We start from the raw sequence: 25213 nt of genomic DNA, 5'->3' as shown, positions 1-25213 counted from the left end.
CTGTTTGAAAACCGCTTAAGTAATGTATTTCAATGGGATGGTGCACGCCAGAGCGGTTCGTTTTTTCCACAAACGCAAACTCAGGGGCTGCAGCATTTTTTAGATTTCTGAGGTGTTTCTGCCTCAATGTTAAGTATAGGAAAGTGGAAAACCGCTCTGAAAAATGCTAGATCACAGTGGTTTTCCAGGCGTTTTTGTTACAGAAGCTGTTCAGTAACAGCTTTACTATAACAATATATGAAATCTGCTACACAAAAACACTCCCAAAAATGCTAGGCATGTTTAGAAAACCTCTCTAAACATGCCTAGAATTGCTCTGAAAATCTGCTTCAAAAATCTCCAGTGTTTTGTGGATCTGCTAGAGTTTTTTTGGTGTGCCCTGGCCCATAGAGTATTGAAAAAAAATCATTTTAAGGCAAGCAAGACAGAAATAAAGATGCAGGACTGGAGGACATTCCTTATACTGTTAAAGCAAAGTAAATGCAAACCCAGTTCTCAGGGGCTTGGACATGGGAGTCAGACCAGTTGGAGGTTGCACTCCTGCGTGAGCACCTGGATAGACCTCTATCTGAAGTATATGCCAGACTGATCCCCCAAAGCACTCCTAGATTAGACAGAGCCAGGGCAAAGTGGGTGGCGGATGTTGGTCCCTTGTCGGATGCTGAATGGGGGGGGGTATTTCCTCAGTAATATGGAAGGTAGTCTCGATTTTGGCAACTGATAACATTCCTGCATCTTATGCTTATTTAAAGAGTCTACCACACTCCAATTCAATTGCCTGCCATTTATCCAGATAGATCCGAGCTTTGCCCCAAATGCAAAAGGGAGAATGGGTCTTTTTTTCACATGGTCTGGTCCTGTGATATCATTTAGAATTATTGGGTGCTGGTTGGTGCACTGATGTTCTGGGCGAGAGAATTGTAGTAGACCCTAAGAGTCTTCTTCAGGGCCTCCATACCGATGCTACATTATTCTCTCATCATATTACCCTGGTCAATATCCTTTGCATGTATGCCAGGAAAGACATTTTCCACAAATGGTTCTCTGATCAACCTGATTTAAGGTTTTATGGGTCAAGAGAGTTCACATAGCTACGACATGGTATAACATGACATATCTGAATAGGAATTGCCCTCAGAAATTTGAGATGATCTTAGTCTGACTATTTTACCTCTCATGATTTAACCACTGCATTGTTAAACGATGGACTGTCTGTTCTGTCATTGAACTATCGCATTGTATCATATAATTGCCTCTACAATACTGTGTATGCTGTCATGCTTTTTACTTTGTGACATGAACTCTTATACGGTCATATTTTTGATCCACCTAATATCCTTTTGGTGTTTAACGAGTCCCCTTTAGTTCCTGTTGTATCATTGTGTCCAAGATCTTGCGATGCACACTTGGGGAAGTGGGGTGGGGTTGTGGTTATTGTTATTGTATTGTCTTTAAAATCAATGCTTGGTGTAATTTGCCTTCTTAAAACAGAAGGAAATCTGCAATAATTCAGCTATAAGTGAACATTTGTGGTTACCCACAATGCACTACTACTGAATATGCAAATTATCCCTTTTCGCCCTTGGTAAGCCAGGCAAGCATCCAGAACCGCTGGTGTGTAGCAAGCCTATAGCTTTAAATTTTACACAGCCATATCAACCCCACATGTAGACAGCCTGTTTTGGACTTTTGGTCCTCATCAGTACATGGCAGGGATTGATAAGGCTGTATGAGATAGGGCTTGGACCAGTACAACAGAGCAGGGCTGTGGAGTCGGTCCAAAAATCCATCGACTCAGACTCCGACTCCTCAGTTTAGGATTCCACCGACTCCGACTCCGACTCCTCGACTCCGACTCCTCTAATTTGCATATTACAATTTTGTTGATTAAAAGTATGTAACATGAAATTCGTCTCTTAACTGCCAACGCTTAGGAATTTTACAAGACAACTGAAGTGAGAAGGATATGTAGACTACTATATTTATTCCCTTTAGACTAAAACTAGTCCTTGGTAAGAGTACTTGTAAAAAGGTACAAACCGGAACAAAGAACATCTATCAGGCCCTAGGCAATGTAAGTGTGGGTACATGTAAGAATGATGTGCAGGTACTCTGCAGGGGAATGAGGAGATTGTAAACAGACAACACCTCTGTGTTCAATGTGCACAGCATTCTCAGTGGATTCCCTGTAGCTCTGTGGGGAGTGCATATGTAGAGTATAGTACTACTGTGTAACAAAGTAAACCTGAGACAGATGAAATTAAAGTTTTATACATACCTGGGGCTTCCTCCAGCCGCCTTCAGGATAATCAGTCCCTCGTTGTCCTCCTCCACCACCTGGATCTTCTGCTATGAGTCCAGGTACTTGAGCCAGTCGGGCGTAGTGCGCATGCACACACTCCTCTGCCAGGAGCATACTACACCTGTGCAGCACTATTGCGCAGAATGTTCCTGGCTGTGGGAGCGGCATGCGGCCGGACAGCGCTGACTGGCTGAATTACCAGGACTCATAGCAGAAGATCCAGGTGGTGGAGGACAGCGAGGGACTGATTAGCCTGAAGGGGGCTGGAGGAAGCCCCAGGTATGTATAAAACTTTACTTTTCATCCGTCTCAGTTACCCTTTAATTTGTAGTCACCAAACCAAATTTTAACAACATATCAAATTATTTGATTTCATCAGCAAAGGGAGTGCATACATTTGCATAAATCAGCATCAATGCAGAATTATTTCCATCTCGTTGACCATCTCTATCAGTGACACAGCTACACATCAGGCTTTATTCTTACAGCATAGATGTTATTTAGTATATATAAGAGATTCCTGTGTACATATCATATACTGTATACAGTCACAATCAGATATGTATATCTGACCTTAAAAATACGGGGACTGCTTTATTGAAGCAGCACAAGTAACTAATTTTGATTGGTTTATTTCATTTTTGTGGACTAAGCACAGCTATTACTGTATATATACTGTATATATACATTATTTTTAATGACTATTATCTGAGAAATAGAACATTTTATCATATTTTCTATTTTAATTACAGTTACAAATTCATTAGGAGTCGGAGTCGGTGCATTTTTTCCCGACTCCGACTCCAGGCACCCAAAATTGCCCGACTCCACGACTCCGACTCCACAACTCCGACTCCACAGCCCTGCAACAGAATAACCAAGCAGCTCAGGGTGACCCAAACTTCTAGGAATGTTGTACTGGTCCAAGCCCCATCTCATGCAGCCTTATCAATCACTGCCATGTACTGATGAGGACCAAAAGTCCGAAACAGGCTGTCTACATGTGGGGTTGATATGGCTGTGTAAAATTTAAAGCTATAGTCTTGCTATACACTAGCGGTTCTGGATGCTTGCCTGGCTTACCAAGGGCGAAATGGATAATTTGCATATTCAGTAGTAGTGCATTGTGGGTAACCACAAATGTTCACTTATAGCTGAATTATTGCAGATTTCCATCTGTTTTCAGAAGGCAAATTACCCCAAGCTTTGCTTTTTTTAGTAGGAGGGCTTTTTGGTCCCTTTTATCTCCCCATACATTCCTAGTAGTTTGGGACACCCGGAGCTGCTTGGTTACTCTTTAAAATCAATAAAATTCAACTGTTAAAAAAGAAGCAAGATAAATAGAAAGGGAGTGAGGGGAGCAGTCTCTGTAGACCATAATGCATTGCTAGCTGTGCTGTGAAGCTTGTTGAAATGCAAGAGGCTGGGGGGTGGAGGCATAGGACAGAGTAGGGTGTTGAAGGAACGATAATGGTATTTAGGATTATATGGATATCAGACATAAAAAGTATGACTGCATGCCAACTCGTAGATTACTCATGAGCTGCTGTAAGGTTGGTTTGTATTCATGAAATCCTTGGCAAAATTTTACAAAAGGTAGTAATAAGGCAGTTAATTATACACTTGAGCCCCAATTTCTAATCCTTATTGCAATTTAACTTTTTACAGTAGCTGACAGATGGCTTGTCAAATTCACTGGTTTCACTCTGTCTTTCCCCGCGACTGAAAAGTGCTGGGAGACCACAGGAAAAATATGAACTAGGACCATCATCAGATTTGAGTCAATGGAGCCTTCAATTACACAGGTTCTCATCCTCAAAGTTAAGAAAAATATAAACATAGCTCACATAAATAAGTTTTGTTACCTGTTGGCAGTTGCTTGTAATAGTAAACCACAGGATGAAGAAAGTTGGAACGCCAAGCTGCTTTTGCATCACCAATAGCACGGTTATAATGGAATACATCCTTGTCTGGTCCTGAAAAATTCTTTCCATATTCCATAGCCAAAACAAAAAGTCCTGTACTATACAACTTTCTTCCAGTATTTTCCTCCAACATTGGGAGAATGCCCACTGGCACTTCCTCCAAGTACTCAAAGGTGTTTAAGTCTCTAGGAATAATAAAAATAATAATAATAAAACAAAATTAACTTAAAAAACATACTTAACAGACATAAGAAAATATTTTATTTATTACTTACAGTATTGAATTGATATAGTGCTAAAGGGTAAAGAGAAGAACATTGCATGTAAATGGAACCTTCACTCTGCTAATGTTTTTCCCTATCATTTTATCCAACCACTCCTTCAAACGCTCACATTCTGTATTTCTCATGTGCAACTCCACCCTCAACCACACAACTGGTGAAATTGAAAAATAAATAAATAAATAAACAGTCACAAACATTGCAGTTTAGAAAATATTTTGGTCACTCAAAAGTAAATTGACTAGAGGCCCACACACTACAATTGAGATCCCAGCAATTCCTTCACTAATCTGAACAATGTTGTGACTCCATGCTGTAAAACTAAAAATTGATCCTCTTTTGATTAAAATCATGTAAACATTAGCCAATTCTATTAGCCGATTAGCAATATTTTCCATCCTCCGCAATCAAGTACCGTATTTCGCGCCGTATAAGACGCTCCAGAATATAAGACGCACCCAGGTTTAGAGGGCAAAAACCAGAGAAAAAAAATATATTCCAGGAGAGTCTTGTACATGTTACCCCTCAAATGTTGTCCTCCTGTGTCCCATTGTCTCCCCATTTGTCCTCTGTGTCCCCAATACCTGCCCCATGTGTCCTCTGTGTCCCCCATACCTGCCCCATGTGTCCTCTGTGTCCCTCATACCTGCCCCATGTGTCCTCTGTGTCCCTCATACATGCCCCATGTGTCACCCGTGCCTGCCCTATGTGTCCCTCATGCATGCACTATGTGTCCTATGTGTCCTCTGTGTCCCCCATACCTGCCCCATGTGTCCTCTATGTCCCTCATACATGCCCCATGTGTCACCCATGCCTGCCCTATGTGTCCCCCATGCATGCCCTATGTGTCCTTTGTGTCCTGAATACCTGCCCCATGTGTCACCCATGCATACCCCATGTGTCATCTGTGTGTCTCTCATACATGCTCCATGTGCCCTGTGTCACCCATGCCTGCCCTATATGCTTGCCCTATGTGTTGTCTGTGTCCCCCATACCTGTCCCATGTGTCCTCTGTGGCAACCATGCATGTCCCATGTGTCCTCTGTGTCCCGCATGCCTGCCCCATGTGCCTGTGTCCCCATGTGTCCTCTGTGTCACCTATGCATGCCTCATGTGTCCCTCATGCCTGCCCCATGTGCCTGTGTCCCCCATGTGTCCTCTGTGTCCCACATGTGTCCTCTGTGTTCCTCATGCCTGCCCCATGTGCCTGTGTCCCCCGTATGTGTGTAAATTGTGGCTGCACCCGACGTATGCCTCTGCCCTCTCCCCCATGCCTGTTATGTGTCCGGCTGAGTGTGTAACATGCCCCCTCCCGGTGTGTTCCTTATCTCTGCGTGCCCCCGCGAGTGTATAATATGCCCGCTCCCCCGCCTGCCATATCTCCCTCCCCCATGTCTTGGCTGGCCCCCCCCCCGGGTGTTAATCTGCAGCGGGCTTACCTCTCCGCCTTGCCCGCGAGGATTGGAGACCTCCTTCACAGCCGTGCATTTCGCTCTAGTGATCGGAATGTGGTGATTGCGTCATTATCACATGCCGATCACTAGAGCGAGATAAGGCAGGCGGGGGAGCGGGCATATTAGACACTCGCGGGGGCACGCAGAGATAAGGAACACAGCGGGAGGGGGCATGTTACACACGCCGGACACATTACAGGCATGGGGAGCGGGCAGAGGCATACGTCATCTGCAGCCACAACTCACATACACAGGCAGGGAATTCCCGACGTGGCGGCGGGTCGCGGTCCGTATCGGCGGGCGTTTCTAAGTAGGGAATTCCCTGCCTTTGCCGTATAAGACGCAGGGACTTTCTCCCCCTATTTTTTGGGGAGAAAAAGTGCGTCTTATATGGCGAAAAATGCGGTAAATCTGTCGATTCGGACAGATATTGACCAATTTCCATTGATAAAGCAGAATGGAACATTCAGATAAATTTGCCAGAAAATTGTATTGTGTGTACCTAGCATTAGTAAATGTACGTCTCCATTTTCTCTCCCAATCACTAACCTTTAGTCACTGTTAGAGGAAAAGGGACTATACCACACAACACCACACTCATAGTTCAATATATAAAAAAGTAGTAAATTATTATAATCAATAAGCACATTGATTATATTATTATTGATTATAATAATTTACTACTTTTTTTATACATTAAGATACGAGTGTTTTGCTATAAATGGGTGTCCTAGTCTCTTTTTCTCTAATGATTGGTCTAAGCCCTAAGCACACCCAGCTGACAGTTGTGTGGATTACGCCTTGTTCTATTGCACCCACACTGTTGCTTGACCACTTTTTCTTTATCTTTCATTATTTATCTGCCTTTATGCCACACTCATTTTCCATCTAATCTGGGAACTGGAGCATGTAATGTCACTAGTATATGACCCATACCTTGCAAAAAAAATTCCTGCCATGCTTTGCCTTGCATACTAGTAGCACTGTTAGTAGCACAGCTTTTTTATTTGTGCACAAGTGCTTCATTCTACTGGGCTTCCATGGACCTTACTTGAGCATGCCCAGTATGGATAAGCTTGTACGCAGATAGGAGCGCAGAAACAAGATGATGATGATTCGGGGAAGCAACAGAGGGCTAGAAGAGGATATGGGAAGCCTCTGGACCATCCAGGGGCTTCCGCCTGCTAAAGACAGTATCCAGATTTTAACTTTTTCCTCGTCATAGGTTTGCATGGTAAACAATTTTAATAGTATCCAAAGGGTATATTATGGCATGAATAACTGCAACACTGACAAATGTTGTTCACAATGTAAATATTACAGAAAATAAGCCAGTGATCATTTTACATGGATACTGACTGTCACAGGGCCCCTAGTGGCCGGACCGCAAAATGCCTTCCAATCGGTTTCAGCACACAGACCATGCAAGGTGTGGTCACACTCGGTGTGCAGAAACCGCTGGAATTTTGGCAGCAGACCGACTAGAAGGGAGCCTGTGAGTTACGGTAATTACAAATTACACACTATTTCAGGTTATAACTGCCACCATCTCTGTTATCATGGGACAGAGGCACCCACTGACTGGCTAAGTCTAGACCTGCAAATAAAAACGGTTAAACACACTCTATTCTGTCTAGCTAGCGACAATAGTAGCGTCTCTTCAGAGACCCGGATTCAGTTCCTGTGTGGCTGAATAATAGGGTAGCGGAATAAACAAACTGACGTTAGCGTCGTTTATTAAATTGCAATATAAATAATAAATATATACAGAAAATCATTAAAATCAACAATTATAGAAACATTAATAGCCAGTATGAAAATAAAAGGGAGAAAATACTTAGTTCATGGAAATATGTCCTTTCTGGGAAAATCTGAGCACATGGAAAATGTCCTTTGTTTCAGTCCAGGAAAATGGCCGCCAGCCACATGGTCCTCTGGCTGGCTTGATCAGGTGACGGTACACACAGGAGGACTGACGGAGGAGTCCCTAGCAGGCACTTTTGAATAATGTACATCTTTGGGTGGAGTCTCAGGTCCAGCCCAGGGCTGGACAGGGGCGGTTAACCATTTGTCATATCTCGGCTTACGCTTTCCGCGCACACATGTCCATCACTGATTCATATTCCTCAGAATATGCCAGTTCATATGATACCAAACTTGGGCACGTTTGTATGCCCGGTTACGAAATAGTGGAATACCGCGAGTTCTGGTTATGTCGGTGGCCCTAATTTAATATCAAAATATTCACAAGATCCGGACCAGCAGAATGAGATAACTTTCACATCTCTCCTATGAATGGTATTCCTAAAACATGCTAAAAAATCATATAACACATGCATTTCAATCTGCCCCTGCTGGAGCCAGCCAGTCCGGCCCCCAACTGTGAGGCCAGCTCCCTTTGCTGGGCTCAACAAATGGTAGAGCAATTTGACACCTGTCTGAGGTTCTGCCAGAGGGCAGAATCCTTTGTCCCCAGGTAATTAAAAACAAACACTAGTCTCTTGAGCACAAGAGTTTGTTCCTGTTCATTAGTGTAATGATCCGCTCAGCTGGCTGCACAGGCAGACAGCTGTTTGACCATTCCTCAAGTCTGTGGGATGCAGGTCTCTGGATAAGAGACCTGTCTTTGCTTTGCAAGCTTCAGACCTGCTCTGCTGAGGAATTTGCATATACTGATTATGCAAATTGCCTAGTCGCCTCCCTTGAAGGCTTGCAGCATAAATACCATGTGATCCCACAATCCTTTGCTGGTCATCATGGTTTGTTACTGTTGAAACACTCCTGGAGTGTCAGCCTTGCTATTGTTTGCTAAAGATTATCTTAGAGTATTCCTGGGGACTACATTAGGCATCTCTCTTGTACAGTCAGGTTGTATTATTTGTATTGCCTGTTCTGTCTTCTGTTTGTCCTTGCGATTGCACTGTCGCCAGCGGTTGGCAATGGTGAATCGTTTGCTCCAGAACCTGGATCACACTTGCTCTGGCGGAAAAAACCAAGTCTGTTAGAGGAGGAAAATACAAAAACTAATGTACAATAAGCTTGTTGCATAAGCGTGCACATCCTTAAAGGGACTCCGAGCAGTGCAGAAACTATGGAAATATGCATATCATTTTAAAGCTCTCTTTCTCCTCTTTCCAATGATATATAAACCGCCGCCCTACGCCTTTTAGTTTTCGCTATTTTCGCGATTGAAATTGCCGTGGCCGGGATTTCAATCGCGAAAATAAAGAAAACTAAAAGGCGTAGAGCGACGATTTAGGTGTCGCCAGAAAGAGGAGAAAGAGAGCTTTAAAATGATATCCATCTTTCCATAGTTACTTGTATTACACAGGACGACACTTTCCCCAGTGTCAGCAGCTCCATTCAGCAGAAAAAGTCGCCCTGTGTAATACAATGTAACTATGGAAAGATGGATATCATTTTAAAGCTCTCTTTCTCCTCTTTCTGGCGACACCTAAATCGTTGTCCTACGCCTTTTAGTTTTCTTTATTTTCGCGATTGAAATCGCGGCCGCGGCAATTTCAATCGCAAAAATAGCGAAAACTAGAAGGCGTAGGGCCGCGGTTTATATATCTTTGGAAAGAGGAGAAAGAGAGCTTTAAAATGATATGCATCTTTCCATAGTTTCTGCACTGCTCGGAGTCCCTTTAAAGGAATACCAAGTAAAAGGCTTCAAGCAGAGGAAAGTTGGCAACCTTTGAACTGGATCTAGTTGTCTCAGCATGCGCAGTAGCTCAGTACCACCGCTCTGTCAGTGTTCACAGTATCATATTGCGAGAACACTATGAGCACGGACAGAGTGGTGGCACTGAGCTACTGCCCATGAATGGCTAAGTACAGTGGGATGTGAAAGTTTGGGCAACGTTGTTAATAGTCATGATTTTCCTGTATAAATCGTTGGTTGCTACGATAAAAAATGTCAGTTAAATATATCATAAAGGACAGTGTTCCCCAACCCTGTCCTCAAGGCCCACCAACAGTGCATGTTTTGTATACATCCACAGAGGTGGTTAATCAGCTCTGCTGCAACACTAATTACACCACCTGTGATTGTGTGTGGTTTCCTGCAAAACATGTACTGTTGGTGGGCCTTGAGGACAGGGTTGGGAAACTCTGATATAGGAGACACACACAGTAATATTTGAGACGTAAAATGAAGTTTATTGCATTTACAGAAAGTGTGCAATAATTGTTTTAATAAAATTAGGCAGGTGCATAAATTTGGGCACTTTGTCATTTAATTGATTCCATAACCTTTAGAGCTTATTATTGGAACTCAAATTGGCTTGGTAAGCTCAGTGACCCCTGACCTACATACACAGGTGAATCCAATTATAAGAAAGAGTATTTAAGAGGGTCAATTGTAAGTTTCCCCCCTCTTTTAAATTTCTCTGAAGAGTAGCAACATGGGGTTCTCAAAACAACTCTCAAATGACCTGAAGATTGTTCACCATCATGGTTTAGGGGAAGGATACAGAAAGCTGTCTCAGAGATTTCAGTTGTCTGTTTCCACAGTTAGGGACATGTTGAGAAAATGGAAGACCACAGGCTCAGTTCAAATTAAGGCTTGAAGTGGCAAACCAAGAAAAATCTTGGATAAACAGAAGCGACGAATGGTGAGAACAGTCAGAGTCAACCCACAGACCAGCACCAAAGACCTACAACATCATTTTGCTGCAGATGGAGTCACTGTGCACCATTCAACCATTTGGCCCACTTTACACAAGGAGATGCTGTATGCAGAGGAAGCCTTTTCTCCACCCATAGCACAAACAGAGCCGCTTGATGTATGCTAAAGCACATTTGGAGACGCTAGCTTCATTTTGGAATAAGGTGCTGTGAACTGCTGAAACTAAAACTGAGTTATTTGGGCATAACAAGAGGCATTATGTATGGAGGAAAAACAATACAGCATTTCAAGAAAAACACCTGCTACCTACAGTAAAATATGGTGGTGGTTCCATGCTGTGGGGCTGTGTGGCCCGTGCAGGGACTGGGAATCTTGTCAAAGTTGAGGGAAGCACGGATTCCACTCAGTGTCAGCAGATTCTGGACACCAATGCCCAGGAATCAGTGACAGAGCTGAAGCTGCGCCGGGGCTGGATCTTTCAACAAGACAATGACCCTAAACACTGCTCAAAATCCACTAAGGCATTCATGCAGAGGAACAAGTACAACATTCTGGAATGGCCATCTCAGTCCCCATACCTAAATATAATTGAAAATCTGTGGTGTGAGTTAAAGAGAGCTGTCCATGCTCGGAAGCCATCAAACCTGAATGAACTAGAGATGTTTTGTACAGAGGAATGTTCCAAAATACCTTCGACCAGAATCCAGACTCTCATTGGAACCTACAGGAAGTGTTTACAGGCTGTAATTTCTGAAAAAGGAGGATCTACTAAATATTGATTTAATTTCTTTTTTGTGGTGCCCACATTTATGCACCTGCCTAATTTTGTTTAAACAATTATTGCACACTTTCTGTAAATCCAATTAAGTTCATTTTACTTCTCAAATATCACTGTGTGCATCTCCTATATGATATATTTAACTCACATTTTTTTATGGTAACAACCAACGATTTATACAGGAGAATCATGACATTTAAAGAGACACTGAAGCAAGAATAAATCTCACTTCAGTGCTTATATTTAGCAGGGGCACGTGTGCCCCTGCTAAAACGCCGCTATCCCGCGGCTAAACCTTCACCCCCAAACCCACCCCTGCAAAATCAACGACCAACTTGGTTGTATATTTTGCTGCTCTTGAGGCAGGGCTAACGGCTGCAGCCCTGCCTCTAAGCGCCGTCTATCAGCGGTGCATCGCCGCCTCTCCCCCGCCCCTTTCAGTGAAGGAAGACTGAGAGGGGTGGGGGAGAGGCGGAGATACGCGCTGACAGACGCGCAAGAAGCAGGGCTGCGGCAGTTAGCCCTGCCTCAATCCGGAAGAGATCCCCCGCTGCTCGGAGGGGATTTGTGAGGTAAGGGACCCCCGTTTAGCGGCACGATAGCATGCCCCTGCTATCTATGAGGTCTGAAGCGAGATTCATTCTCGCTTCAGACTCTCTTTAACAAGGTTGCCCAAAGTTTCGCATCCCACTGTAGGCCTGGTTCAAAATTACCAGATGATTTAACGTCATTGTGTAAGTGATTGCTCAGGTGCCAGGACCTATGCATGGCCTCTGTTTTCCCTAGGCTTTTCACCTCTGTATTCCTTTGAACTAATACGTTGTTGAAGCACATTTTGATACAGCATTCAGTCTTGGTACACTTCGACCATCAACTAAAAATTCACATAATATAGATTAAAATCTTGATTATGATGGAAACAGAGAAGGGTATAGATGCAGCATTTGATAACCAAGAGTTAGAGAACTTACCAACTGAACCACTGGACTAGGGATGATCGGAACCAGCAAATTCCGTTCCGCCGGAAATCATGGATTCCGTCAGTGTTAAATTCCGTCACTATGAAAATTCCACCGGATCTGTACGAAATTCCGCGGAATTCCGGATTCCGTCAGAAAAAAAAAAAAACTCTCTCTCTCCTCCTCCTCCTCCTCCTCCAGGGAGGAGGGTATCATTTTCCAGGGAATTGCAGTTTTTCAAATGCCAGCTTACATACCATGTCTGGGAATTGAACCCAGGTCTCAGCGTGTGGTAGGCAACTGACTTATCCGCTATACCACCAACAACACTACATGCTGAAGCCAGCCTAGCATGTACCATTATGATCAATCCTAGAGAAAAAAGTGGATGCGTAAGGATTTGTAGCATGTCAAAAGCCAACTCACCGTGGCTGGGAATTGAACCCAGGCTGGGCTGGGAATTGAACCCAGGTCTCAGCGTGTGGTAGGCAACTGACTTATCCGCTATACCACCAACAACACTACATGCTGAAGCCAGTCTAGCATGTACCATTATGATCAATCCAGGAGAAAAATTAGCTTGCTTAAGGATTTGTAGCCAGGTATGGCCTTGCCTTTTGTGTTCAACAGTTGTCCGAAGAGAACCCCAGATAGCCAGGTAGATTCATCTCTCTCTCTCTCGTAGGGTTGGTCACCGCTTTCCGTGGAATTGTATTTTCCGGAATTTTTAGGCGGAAATTGCTCATTCCGTTCCGTTTGGTCAGAACGGAATTGCTTTTTCAATCTGGTGGAATTCCGAAAATGCCTGTGAAATTCTGCCGGTATCCGTTGATGGTTTTAAGCTGAAAATTCAGTTCAATGGCATCAAGTCCTAGAGAGAGAGAGGTACAGACTAACCAGCAAGCTCATGGTGAACCAGAACTCATTGGAGTGTGTAAGGGACTACAATGGTCCTAAAAGCCCCCTTACTAAAATGCTAAGAAAAACAAAAGTTTGCTTTCTCAAAACAGAAAGAATTTGCGATAATTCAGGTTGGAGTGAGCTTGAGCTGTCTCCCAGGGCATCACTGCTGAATATATGCAAATTAACCATTGTTACCCTTAGAAGCTAAACACACCTCCAGAACCGCTGGAATGCAATGATGTGTTCTGGTTCACCATGAGCTTGCTGGTTAGTCTGTACATCTCGGTGTTACAAGCCCTACTCCATAGAGCCAAATTAATCCATGCCATGCACTGATGAGGATCAAACAATCCGAAACAGTCTGTATGCATGTTGGATTATTCCGGCTCTGTACAAATTAACAAACTAACACATCATTGCATTACAGCGGTTCTGGAGGTGTGTTTAGCTTCTAAGGGTAACAATGGTTAATTTGCATATATTCAGCAGTGATGCCCTGGGAGACATCTCAAGCTCACTCCAACCTGAATTATCGCAAATTCTTTCTGTTTTAAGAAAGCAAACTTTTGTTTTTCTAGAGAGAGAGAGAGAGAGAGAGAGAGAGAGAGAGAGAGAGAGAGAGAGAGAGAGAGAGAGAGAGCGCGAGCTCATGTTCTCTTGGGTATATCACAATGGTACATGCTAGGCTGGCTTCAGCATGTAGTGTTGGTGGTATAGCGGATAAGTCAGTTGCCTACCACACACTGAGACCTGGGTTCAATTCCCAGCCCAGCCTGGGTTCAATTCCCAGCCACGGTGAGTTGGTTTTTGACATGCTACAAATCCTTAAAGCGAACCCAAACCAAACATTTTTTTTTTAATTAAAAATCTTTAGTTGCACCACTCTGACACATACAAAGATAAATAAACACTCCTTCAAGCCTATGAGCATTTCAGTGCATGCTTTTCACCCTTCTCTTTTCATAACTAGAATTATACTGGGGGCAGCCATTAGCAATTCCTCCATTGCCGGACACCACCTACTTCACCAGTTTGCTGGATTTTGTCCCGGTAATTTGAAAGGAAGGGAGGGGTTCCTCCAATAAATGTAAAATATTTTAGATTTGTCATCATGCTGCTGAAAAAAGGCTGCTATTTATTATTATAATTTAGAGAATAGATTTTATTTCTGAAATTTTGTATTTTTAATTTGGGTCCACTTTAAGTACACTACTTTTTCTCTTGGATTGATCATAATGGTACATGCTAGGCTGGCTTCAGCATGTAGTGTTGGTGGTAAAGCGGATAAGTCAGTTGCCTACCACACACTGAGACCTGGGTTCAATTCCCAGCCCAGCCTGGGTTCAATTCTCAGCCACGGTGAGTTGGCTTTTGACATGCTACAAATCCTTAAGCACACTACTTTTTGTCTTGGATTGATCATAATGGTACATGATAGGCGGGCTTCAGCATGTAGTGTTGTTGGTGGTGTAGCGGATAAGTCAGGTGCCTACCACATACTGAGACCTGGGTTCAATTCCCAGCCATGGTATGTAAGCTGGCTTTTAAAAAAAAAAACAAATTCAGAGGAGGAGGAGGAGGAAGAGAGAGATTTTTTTGCAATTCCTTAAAGGAATACTTAAGGCAAAAAAAAAAAATGACATTTACTCTGCTGCTATAGCGTATATATAGACGCTATAGCAGCATAGAGGGTGATAGCAGCGGCTGGGAACGCGGAAAATCAGCCGCGTTCCCAGCCTATCGGCGGCTGTTGCCGAACCGGAAGTAGCCGCAGGCGGGGACAGGACGATCGGAGCGGGGCTGCGAGGGCTCCATCCAGCTTCGGGGGGCTGAGGAATGCCCCAGGTGAGTAAATGTCATTTTTTTTTGCCTTAAGTATTCCTTTAAGATTCCGCAGAAATAAAAAAATTTCCGCCGAATTCTGTTCTAGAGGTTTAGCAATTCTGTTCCGACTGGCAGAATCGGAATTGACCTAATTCCGTCCGGAATCGCGGAATTATGAATTCCGCGGTATCCAGCGAGCATCCCTACACTGGACCACTGAAGTATTTATCCCCTTTAGGACCAGAGCAATTTTCACCTGTCAGCATTCCTCGCATTTTCGCCAATAACTTAATCACAACGAATTACAACGACATGATCTATATCTTGTTTTTTTTCGTCACCAATTAGGCTTTCTTTTGGAGGTACATTATGCTAAGAATTATTTTATTCTAAACACATTTTAACTGGAATAATAAGAAACAATTGAAAAAAATGTATTATTTCTCAGTGTTCGGCCATTATAGTGTTAAAATGAAACATTCTACTCTCCATAAAACCCACACATTTTATTTGACCATTTGTCCTGGTTATTGCAACATTTAAATTGTTTCCCTTGTACAAAGTATGGCACCAATATTTTAATAGGAAATAAAAGTGAATTTTTTTCAGTTTTGCGTCCATCACTATTTATAAGACCGCAAATTAAAAAATAGCAGTAATATACCCTATATAATATATATAATGACATAATTATTAATAAAGTTCAGTCCCTAAGGCAACTATTTATGTATTTTTTTTATGTAATTTTATTAAAAACACACACATAATATATATATATATATATATATATATATTATCAGGTAAGTGGCGGTTTTTATCCTCGGCCCCCCCTACAGAACCCCTTTAAGTTTAGATGTAAGTGTAGGTATTTTTATTAAATAAAAAGGGTTGTGATGTAGTTTTACTATTTGGCCACAAGATGTCCTCAGTTAATTCCGATTCGCGTACGTAAGGACGTGAATCGGAAATAATGCGAGGCAGTGTAACAACCTGAAGATACAATGACGAAGGCATCTAATAGAGGTCAGCATTCATTGACTCTGGGACTTAAATTAATGAATGGGAACTGCATTCCCATTCATTCTTGTTCACGATAATCGGCGGTAACGGTAGCGCGGGCAGCTACTTTTCGCGGCCCTGGGACTTCATATGAAGTTTCCCAGGATGTGATTATACTGCACCTGGTGCAGTAAGTAGTTAAAGAGCCGGAGGAGGATGTGAAACCTCTTTAGAGAACATAAAAAATTATCATGAAATCACTTAAGAGAAAATTGAATATTTCCACCTTACAGTTTTAGATCAAGGAAAGGGTAGTTACATGGGCACCCAAGGAACTCATTAAACCAGCTGGGCACTTTCAAAATGGTGGATTCATGGCTAATTGGAAGGATAATGTATCAGGAGAGGAGTGAAAATCATCATGAAGATCATGGAATTGATTGTGGGGGAATATGTAAGCATATAGCTATATCCCAAAACATAAAATCATAATATCTTATATTCTAAGTAATCCCGAAAGTCCATAAGAACAAGGAACATGTCCAGGGTGGCCAATTCTGAATAGGGGGAACACCTGGAAAAATTGGAAAAATATTTAGATGGGAAATTAAAATCTATGATTGAAGCCTTTCTACACGATACAGGTGGTGTGATACAAGTTCAGGAGGAGTTCCTTGTTGAAAAGGATGACTTAATCACCAGTATCGATGTTGAAGGGCTTTATACATCAATTCCCCATGAGGTCTGATTAGCGGCTTTTTCTTTTATCTCTATGAGCATTACCCTGACTACCCTCCTGATCCAGTCCCTACAATTCACGTTGGAGTTCAATGGTTTTTCTTTTGATGGCCGGTTCTACCACCAGACCAGGGGCATGTAAATGGGAGCATCTTGTGCTCTGGCGTATGCCTGCCTCCACTTGGGACTGAAGGAAAGGCAGGACATACATCTCCTGTATCTTTCAGTGGCACGCACGGCTCTGGTTGAGATACATAAATGATGTGCTCCTGGTCTGGCGAGGAACAAGAGAGCAGCTGGAGACATTTGCTGAGGAACTGGGTAACAACGAAAGGAATTTGAGCTTCACGTACGAGTGGGATATGAAAGGATTGTAATTCCTAGATCTGATGGTTAAAAATGGCAAGAACAGATTGGCAACGTCAACATACAGGAAGCCCGCGTCGAGAAATAGAAATACGTTATTATATTTTACAAGTCACCACTTAATCACACATAAAAGAGTTGTCCCTGGTGGGGCGCTAGAGACAGCATTTGAAAGAGAAGCAAAAGATCTTTGTAAGCGGCTAAATGGGGTAACCCAAAATAACTAGTCTAGCAAGGATCTTAAAAGTGAAAAGGAAAGATACAGGAGCTTTGGGGTCTCATCAAGAATCTTCTCAAACAGGTTAAAAGAAAAGATGTTTCCCTGGATCCTTGGGTATATGTTTTGGGCAGACCTCCATAGGATCTTCGCATACGGTGAAAATGGTGAATCATATACTCACTGCAGCTCGGGTGGTCATGGTTTCCAACTGGGAAAACAGGGAACACCCTACTTTACAAGAGGTCATACAGAGGATATGGCAGGGGCATTGCTAGGATCCTAAGAGATCCGGGGCACATTTGGGCACTCCAGCTGTAAAATGGGTGGGGCCGCACACCACAATGTGGGTGTGGTCATAGTTGGAGCCAAATTGAACTTAACAGCGATCTAAGTAGGCCTGCCCAGAAAAATGTTGGATGAAACCCCTCTCTCCATTAATACAATAAATAAATAAATGCAGCATATCACATAAATAGGCTGTACCACGTAACTAGACAGAGTTACTTAGCTTCTGTGCTGGCTTTCTGCTGGGCTGCTGCCAGGTTATCTGGCAGTTCTCTCATAGCACTCCTTGACTTTCTAGTGGACACTTTCTTCAGTTTTAACGCATCACTACCAAATGATTACCGAATTATTACCGAATGCTTGCTAACAGCTGTAGATAAATTTGATGAATCCTGAAATCAACTTAAATTCGGTATTTTACCGAACTGTCGTTAACCAATTCGATAAGTCTGGATGAATCGAGGCCAATATTTGCTTTTTGCCACTGTTACACTAGCATACTAAATACAGCAAATAACAACAAATAAGAACAAATATTTATTGCCTTCTGTCAAAAGCACAGAATAATACAGTGATAACTTTAAATTGACTTACTCTCCAAGAAGAATCATATCAGCCAATACTTCAAACATCTGGTAAATCCCTGATCCTTCATTAATACGTTTCACCAATATATTCAGTAGCTGGGAGATGGGATAACGTGTTGCAGGCCATGGGTCTTTATGGTAACGGTTTTCAGTTATTCGGTGAACCGCTCGAGCTAAAAAACAAGAACATATACATATACTATTCTGCAGAGGAATTATGCACAGGGTACTATACTTAAGTTAATAGTTATGCATGTGTAATAGCTAATTATGGGAATTATGCTCCCTATAAATGTGAAAAATTTAACAGAAGCTAGCGTTAAGCTTGAGTTCCGCATTGTAGTAATTTTGCAGCAAAATTTCACAATTACAATGGAAAATTGTAAAGCAAAATTTAAAACTAATGCAAAATTATTTTCTCATCTTTACAATGTGTAATTTTGCAATGGTCAAAGGTGGCCACTATTTTCTCGTCTTTACAATGTGTAATTTTGCAGTGATCAAAGGTGGCCACTAACGGTCCAATTTCTAATGAAAAATCGTTAAAGCAATCAGAAACTCTGATCGGATTGGTTGTAAATAATCTCTGTTGATGGACACAATCAATTATGAAAGATTATAAAAATAGTCGTCCGATTGGCTTTTCGTCAAACCAGAATTTGGATTTTTTTGTTGGTTGTGATAGATGGGAAGCAAAGATTGGTTTCCTGATGGTGTAGTGAACGATTATTCTTCCGATCAGAATTATCTGATTACTCAAACGATTTTCGCTAGAAATTGGATCGTTAGTGGCCACCTTTAACTGCCCACATACTTCAATGCATTTGTGCGAAAATGTGTTTGCTCATGCCCATAGACTACAATGCATCTGAGGAAAATGTGTTTCGTCATGCCATAATGCTAATACATCCCTAAAACTATTTACTAAAAATTATGCAAAATCACGATTACAGTACCCACAAATTTTAATTCCGATCTGAATCGACACTTCAAAATTATATGAAAATACAGGAAAGTGAAATAACCATTACTATCAACAATAATAAAAGTGTTATTTCAGTTTGCGTTTTAAAATTTCTTTATGCCAACATCAAACCAACAAATGATTCAATATCTTTAAAGGAAACCTGAGACAGAGTAATGTAAAGAGTCGATACTTACCTGGGGCTTCCTCAAGTCAGATGAACTCTGTTGCCTCCCTTGCCATCCTCCCTGGTGGCCCTGTTCCTTTAAATTGCCCCCGATAATAGGGCTTCAATCACGCAAGTCAGGCCGCTCTGCGTGTGTGCAGCCCGGCTGTGCTCGTGCCACCGTGATGCTTCCATCGCCACGAGTGTACCCTGCGCAGTACTATCTGGGCAGGCACAAAAAGCTCATGGCGACAGAAGCATGAAGGGGGCGCGAGCATGACTGGGCCCCGTGCGCAGAGCAGCCCGAATAGCGTAACTGAAGCCCTATTACCGGAGGCTTTTGCAGAGGAAGGGAGGCACCAGAGAAGATGGCGAAGGAGGCAACAGAGTTCAGAGTAAACTTAAGGATCTAAATAAGGGAAAAACACTAAAGGTGGCCATACACTGGCCCGATTCACCGCCGTTTCGACAGCAGATTCGATCACTGGGTTCGAATCTGCTGCCAATCGTTCGCACTACACGCCGAATTTCGATCCTTTACGTCCGATCCCGTCGATCGCAACGTGCGGAAAATTAGCGTCAATCGCCCGCGGGTAGGGAGCGCGTCGCTAGCGGCGTTCGAGTACCCGACGACCGACGCAATAGAGACGCATACATTACCTGCTCCGCCGGCAGGTCTACGCCCGGTCACCGCTGCTCTGTGTCCGCGCTGGTCTCCGGCATGCTTCAGTTCCTCCGGCCCGGCAGGAAGTTTAAACAGTAGAGGGCGCTCTACTGTTTAAACTTCCTGCCGGGCAGGAAGAAGTAAAGCATGCCGGGGCCGGAGACCAGAGCGGAGACGGAGCAGCGGTGACCTGGGGACTGGAGTCGCGCCGGCGGAGCAGGTAATGTATGCGGGCATGCGGGCGGGGGGAGCGGCGGCAGCACCACCACCACCACAACAGATTGTGAACGGTTTCAGGCTGAAATCGGTTCACAATCTGTTTGCAGTAAAGGTAGCCATACGATCCCTCTCTGATCAGTTTCGATCAGATAGGGATCTGTCAGTTGGTCGAATCTGATGGCAAATCGACCAGTGTATGGCTACCTTAAAGAAAACCTGTTCTATCTTGTGACATATTTCCGCCTCCTATTTCCTAAAACAAACCTGAAGCTAAATTTAAATAAAAAAAAAACAGATACTTACCTATGGAAAGGGTAGGCTCTGGGTCCTATAGAGCCTTCACGTTCTTCTCCTGGTCCCCTCGTTCCAGCTCCATAAGAACGCTTCAAATTTCCTATCACAGGAGGTTTTGGAAGTCTTCTGAAGCACTCGAGCGGCTCTGTACTGCGCATGTGTGAGTGCATGAAAAAGTGCGCTCACGCAGGTGCATTACAAAGCCGCCCAAAGACTTCTGAGGCTACAGAGGTACAGAGCAATCTTTGACACATCAGTCAAAGGCGCCGGAACAGGGGGAAACAGGAGAGGAATGGGAAGGCTCTATAGGACCCAGAGCCTTCCCTCTCTATTAGTTATATTATAAGTATCTGTTTTATTATCAATGCAAAAAGAACAGACATGCACTGCACAAACCTTTCTAGTTAATGCAAACTTGCTGTCATATGCATTAAAAAATGGGAAGCTAAAGTAGGATGTCTTTTTAAGTATTTGTGATTTTTATTCCTTTAACCTCCTTAGCGGTAACCCCGTGCTGGACACGGGGTAAGCCGCCGCGGAGGATTCCTCAGGTCCTGCTGGGCAAATTTGCATAATTTTTTTTTCAAACACGCAGCTAGCAAACACTTTGCTAGCTGCGTGTTTGTTGCGATCGCCGCCGCCAGCCGCCGATGCGCCGCTTCCCTGCCGCGATACAGGGCCCCCCGCATACCCCTTGCGCAGCCTGGCCAATCGCCGCCAGGCTGCGCTATGGGGTGGATCGAGATTCCCTGTGACGTCACTCCGTTCGTCACCATGGCGACGGGGGAAGCCCTCAAGGAAATCCCGTTCAGAACGGGATTTCCTTATGGGCAAGCGGCGCCGGCGGCGATCGGTAAATACGGGGGGACGCCGCAGGGAGGGGGGAAGCATGTAGCTAGCGCTAGGCTAGCTACATGCTAAAAACAAAAAAGAAAGGTGAAAAAAACCCTCCCGCAGCCGCGCAGCTGCACTTATCATACCGCCAGAGAGGTTAATTTTAATATTAATGTACTAAAATAAACGGGACTGTGCACTCAGTTTCCTCCCTTTTCTGGAAAACAAGTTTGCCTTCTTAAAACAGAAAGTATTTGCGAGAATTCAGGTTGGAGTGAGCTTGAAATGTCTCCCAGGGCATCACTGCTGAATATATGCAAATTGACCATTGTCGTCCTTAGAAGCTAAACACGCCTCCAGATCCACTGGAATGCAATGATGTGTCAGCTTGTAATTAGAGATGGGGCGAACGGTTCCAGGCGAACCCAGGGTGGTTCGCCTTCACCGGCGAAGGCGAACTTACACGGAAGTTCGATTCGCCCCATAATGCTCTATGAGGGTCAACTTTGACCCTCTGCATTACAGTCAGCAGGCGCATTGTAGCCAATCCGGCTATACTAAGCCCCAACCCCCCTTATATAAGGCAGGCTCCGGCGGCCATTAGCCTCACTCGTGTGCCTGCTAGAGACAGACTAGGGACAGCTGCTGCAGACTTGTTCTCCTAGGGACAGATTAGTCAGGCTCTTGCCTTCTTCTTCTTCTTCTTATTATTTATTGTATTTATAAAGCGCCAACATATTACGCAGCGATGGACAATAAATATATACAATGATACAAGGATGACATACATAGGGTTATACACATAGAACAAAGTTATACATACAAATTGTACAAAATACATGATCATGCAATATGGGCTGGTTAGGTAGGCCCAGTAATACAAGTACAGGCTGTCATAGGACAGGAGCACATGATCCTGTAGATTACACTAGGGAGTGGAGGACCCTGCCAGAGGCTTACAATCTAAAGGGAGGGGTGGAAACACTAGGGGGGGCTGTTAAATATTCCTTAGAGAGTTACTGTGTGGTGGGAGGTGGGTAGGCCATCATAAAGAGGTGGGTTTTGAGGGCTTGCTTGAATGTGTTGAAAGAGGGAGCAAGTCTGATGGGTGGTGGAAGGGCATTCCAGAGGGTGGGGGCAGCTCTTGAGAAATCCTGCAGGCGGGCATGGGAGTGTGAAATGCGCGGGGTGGTGAGGCGAAGGTCGTTGGAGGAACGGAGGGGGCGACCTGGTGTATACTTGTGAACAAGCTGCGAGATGTAGGTAGGGCATGTTTTGTGCACAGATTTATACGCCAGGCATAGAATCTTGAAACTTATCCTGAGACGGATAGGGAGCCAGTGCAGGGATTCACAAAGGGGAGATGTGGATGCAGAGCGGTGCGAAGAATGGATGAGTCTTGCAGCCGCGTTCATCACTGATTGAAGGGGGGCAGTGCGTTTCAGGGGGAGGCCAGAAAGGAGTGAGTTACAGTAATCAAGGCGGGAGATGATGAGGGCATGGATGAGCAGTTTGGTCGTGTCCGGGGTTAAGAATGGGCTTGCTCCTAGCTGAATCTTATTGCTATAATAGCGCCCCAGAACAGCTCTTTTCAGAGCTCATCCTGCTCGTGTGATCAATTTTTTTTTCTGTGTTTGAAACTGACACTTGTGTTGTTTAGACAGCATTGCTAATTCATACTGTGTGTCCCACTGCCAGCAGCAGCAGCAGCAGCACATTCAGTGACTACCTGTGTGTGAGACACTTGTGTTGCTTAGACAGCATTGCTAATTCATAATGTGTGTGTCCCACTGCAAGCAGCCCACCAGCAGCAGCAGCACATTCAGTGACTACCTGTGTGTGTGAGGCACTTGTGTTGCTTAGACAGCGTTGCTAATTCGTACTGTGTGTCCCACTGCCAGCAGCCCACCAGCATCAGCAGCACATTCAGTGACTGCCTGTGTGTGTGACAGGGAGCTGCACATTGTACTACCCACCCAGTACTGCATTTACCTACTACTAGTACCTGTTGTGTTTAGTTAACCCACCTCATCACTGCATACACCTACGTTTGTGTTGAGTAAACCCACCTCGCTGCACATAAATACCTTTTGTGTTGAGTGAACTTGCCTCACTGCATATAACTACCTTTTAAGTTGAGTGAACTCACCTCACTGCATATCTACCTTTTCTGTTGAGTGAACTCACCTCACTGCATATAACTACCTTTGTGTTGAGTGAACTCAGCTGACTGCATCTAACTACCTGTTATGTTCAGTGAACTCACCTCACTGCATATATAACTACATTTGGGTTGAGTGAACTCACCTCACTGCATATAGCTACCTGTTGTGTTCAGTGAACTCACCTCACTGCATATAACTACCTTTTTTGTGTTCAGTGAACTCACCTCACTGCATTTGGGTTGAGTGAACTCCCCTCACTGCATATAGCTACCTTTTGTGTTCAGTGAACTCACCTCTCTGCATATAACTACCTTTTGTGTTGAGTGAACTCACCTCACTGCATATACCTAGCTTCCCCCCGAGATGGACAAAATGGACAAACCAGGTAGAGGAAGATGTAGAGGCAGACCCAGAGGAAGGCCACCTGGCACTGGCAGGTCTGTGCGAGGTGGTGTTGCTGTGATTTCGTGCGGACCTGGCCCAAAGTACAGTGCTCAAAAGAAGGAACGTGCCATCACTTCCCAAAATTGTGAGGACGTGCTTGAGTATTTAGCACAGAACACCTCATCTCCCGCAGCCACCAGCGCTACAACAAGCACCACATCCGCTGCATTTGACACTTCGCAGGAGTTATTTGGTGGTGGTGGTGGCGAAATCCCTGATTCACAGCCACTACTGCAACAACAAGAAGAAGGCGGAGGTACACCACCTCATACGTCTGAGTTAGGTGGCGATAGTATGGACGTAACGTGTGAGGAGGGGCATGATGATGAGGAGGGGCATGATGAACCACCTGAAGTTGGTGCAGTTGTGGAGTTGTCTGAGGAAAGCGGAGCTGGGCAGGAGGATTATGATGACGATTATACGGATGCCACGTATGTTCCCAATAGAGGAGATGACCAGGGGGACAGTTCAGAGGGGGAGCCAGAGAGAAGTAGGAGGAGACGACTCCATGATAGAAGCAGAGGGAGCTCGTCCTCAGAAACAGCTGGGGGCAGTGTCCGGCGCCATGTATCGCCAGCTATGGCCAGCCAGCCAACATGCCCTTCAACGTCAGCTGTTGATGCCACCGTAGTGCCATCACCCCAGGGGGGCTCAGCGGTTTGGAAATATTTTAACGTGTGTGCGTCAGATAGGAGCAAAGCCATCTGTTCTCTCTGCCTCCGAAAATTGAGCCGTGGAAAGGCCAACACTCACATAGGGACAAGTGCCTTACGAAGGCACCTGGAGAAAAAGCACAAACAGCTATGGGAAGAACACCTGAGGAAAACAGCACCCCTCAAAAGACAAGCCACCTTCCTTCTCCTCTTCCTCCTTCAGGTGCATCATCTTCATCCGCTTTCTCCCTTGAACCTTCACACCGCCTCTGCCCTTGAGCGGTTCCTGCTCCTCTGCCCACAGCAGTAGCCAGGTGTCCGTGAAGGAAGTCTTTGAGCGGAAGAAGCCAATTTCGGCCAGTCACCCTCTTACCCGGCGTCTCACAGCTGGTGTGGGGGAACTATTAGCTCGCCAGCTATTACCATACAAGCTGGTGGAGTCAGAGGCTTTCCGTAAATTTGTGGCCATTGGGACACCGCAGTGGAAGATACCAGGCCGCACTTATTTTTCATGAAATGCCATACCCAAACTGTACCGTGCAGTTGAGAGGCAAGTGGT

General features: G+C 44.2%; 1 protein-coding gene across 1 annotated transcript in view; it reads right to left on the bottom strand.

Moving 5' to 3' along the window:
• Window positions 1–25213, bottom strand: part of FOXRED2 (FAD dependent oxidoreductase domain containing 2) — a 128987-nt gene that overhangs the window by 61737 nt on the left and 42037 nt on the right. Inside the window, exons 6-7 of the mRNA XM_068240182.1 lie at window positions 18259–18424; window positions 4168–4412 (exon numbers count right to left, since the gene is read on the bottom strand). Coding sequence (XP_068096283.1) covers window positions 4168–4412; window positions 18259–18424 — 411 coding nt within the window. The remainder of the gene's footprint in view (window positions 1–4167; window positions 4413–18258; window positions 18425–25213) is intronic.

This window comes from Hyperolius riggenbachi, chromosome 6, assembly GCF_040937935.1.
Source record: "Hyperolius riggenbachi isolate aHypRig1 chromosome 6, aHypRig1.pri, whole genome shotgun sequence".
Lineage (NCBI taxonomy): Eukaryota > Metazoa > Chordata > Amphibia > Anura > Hyperoliidae > Hyperolius > Hyperolius riggenbachi.
Note: the sequence above shows the minus strand (reverse complement) of the source record. Positions and strands in the feature narration are given on the sequence as shown.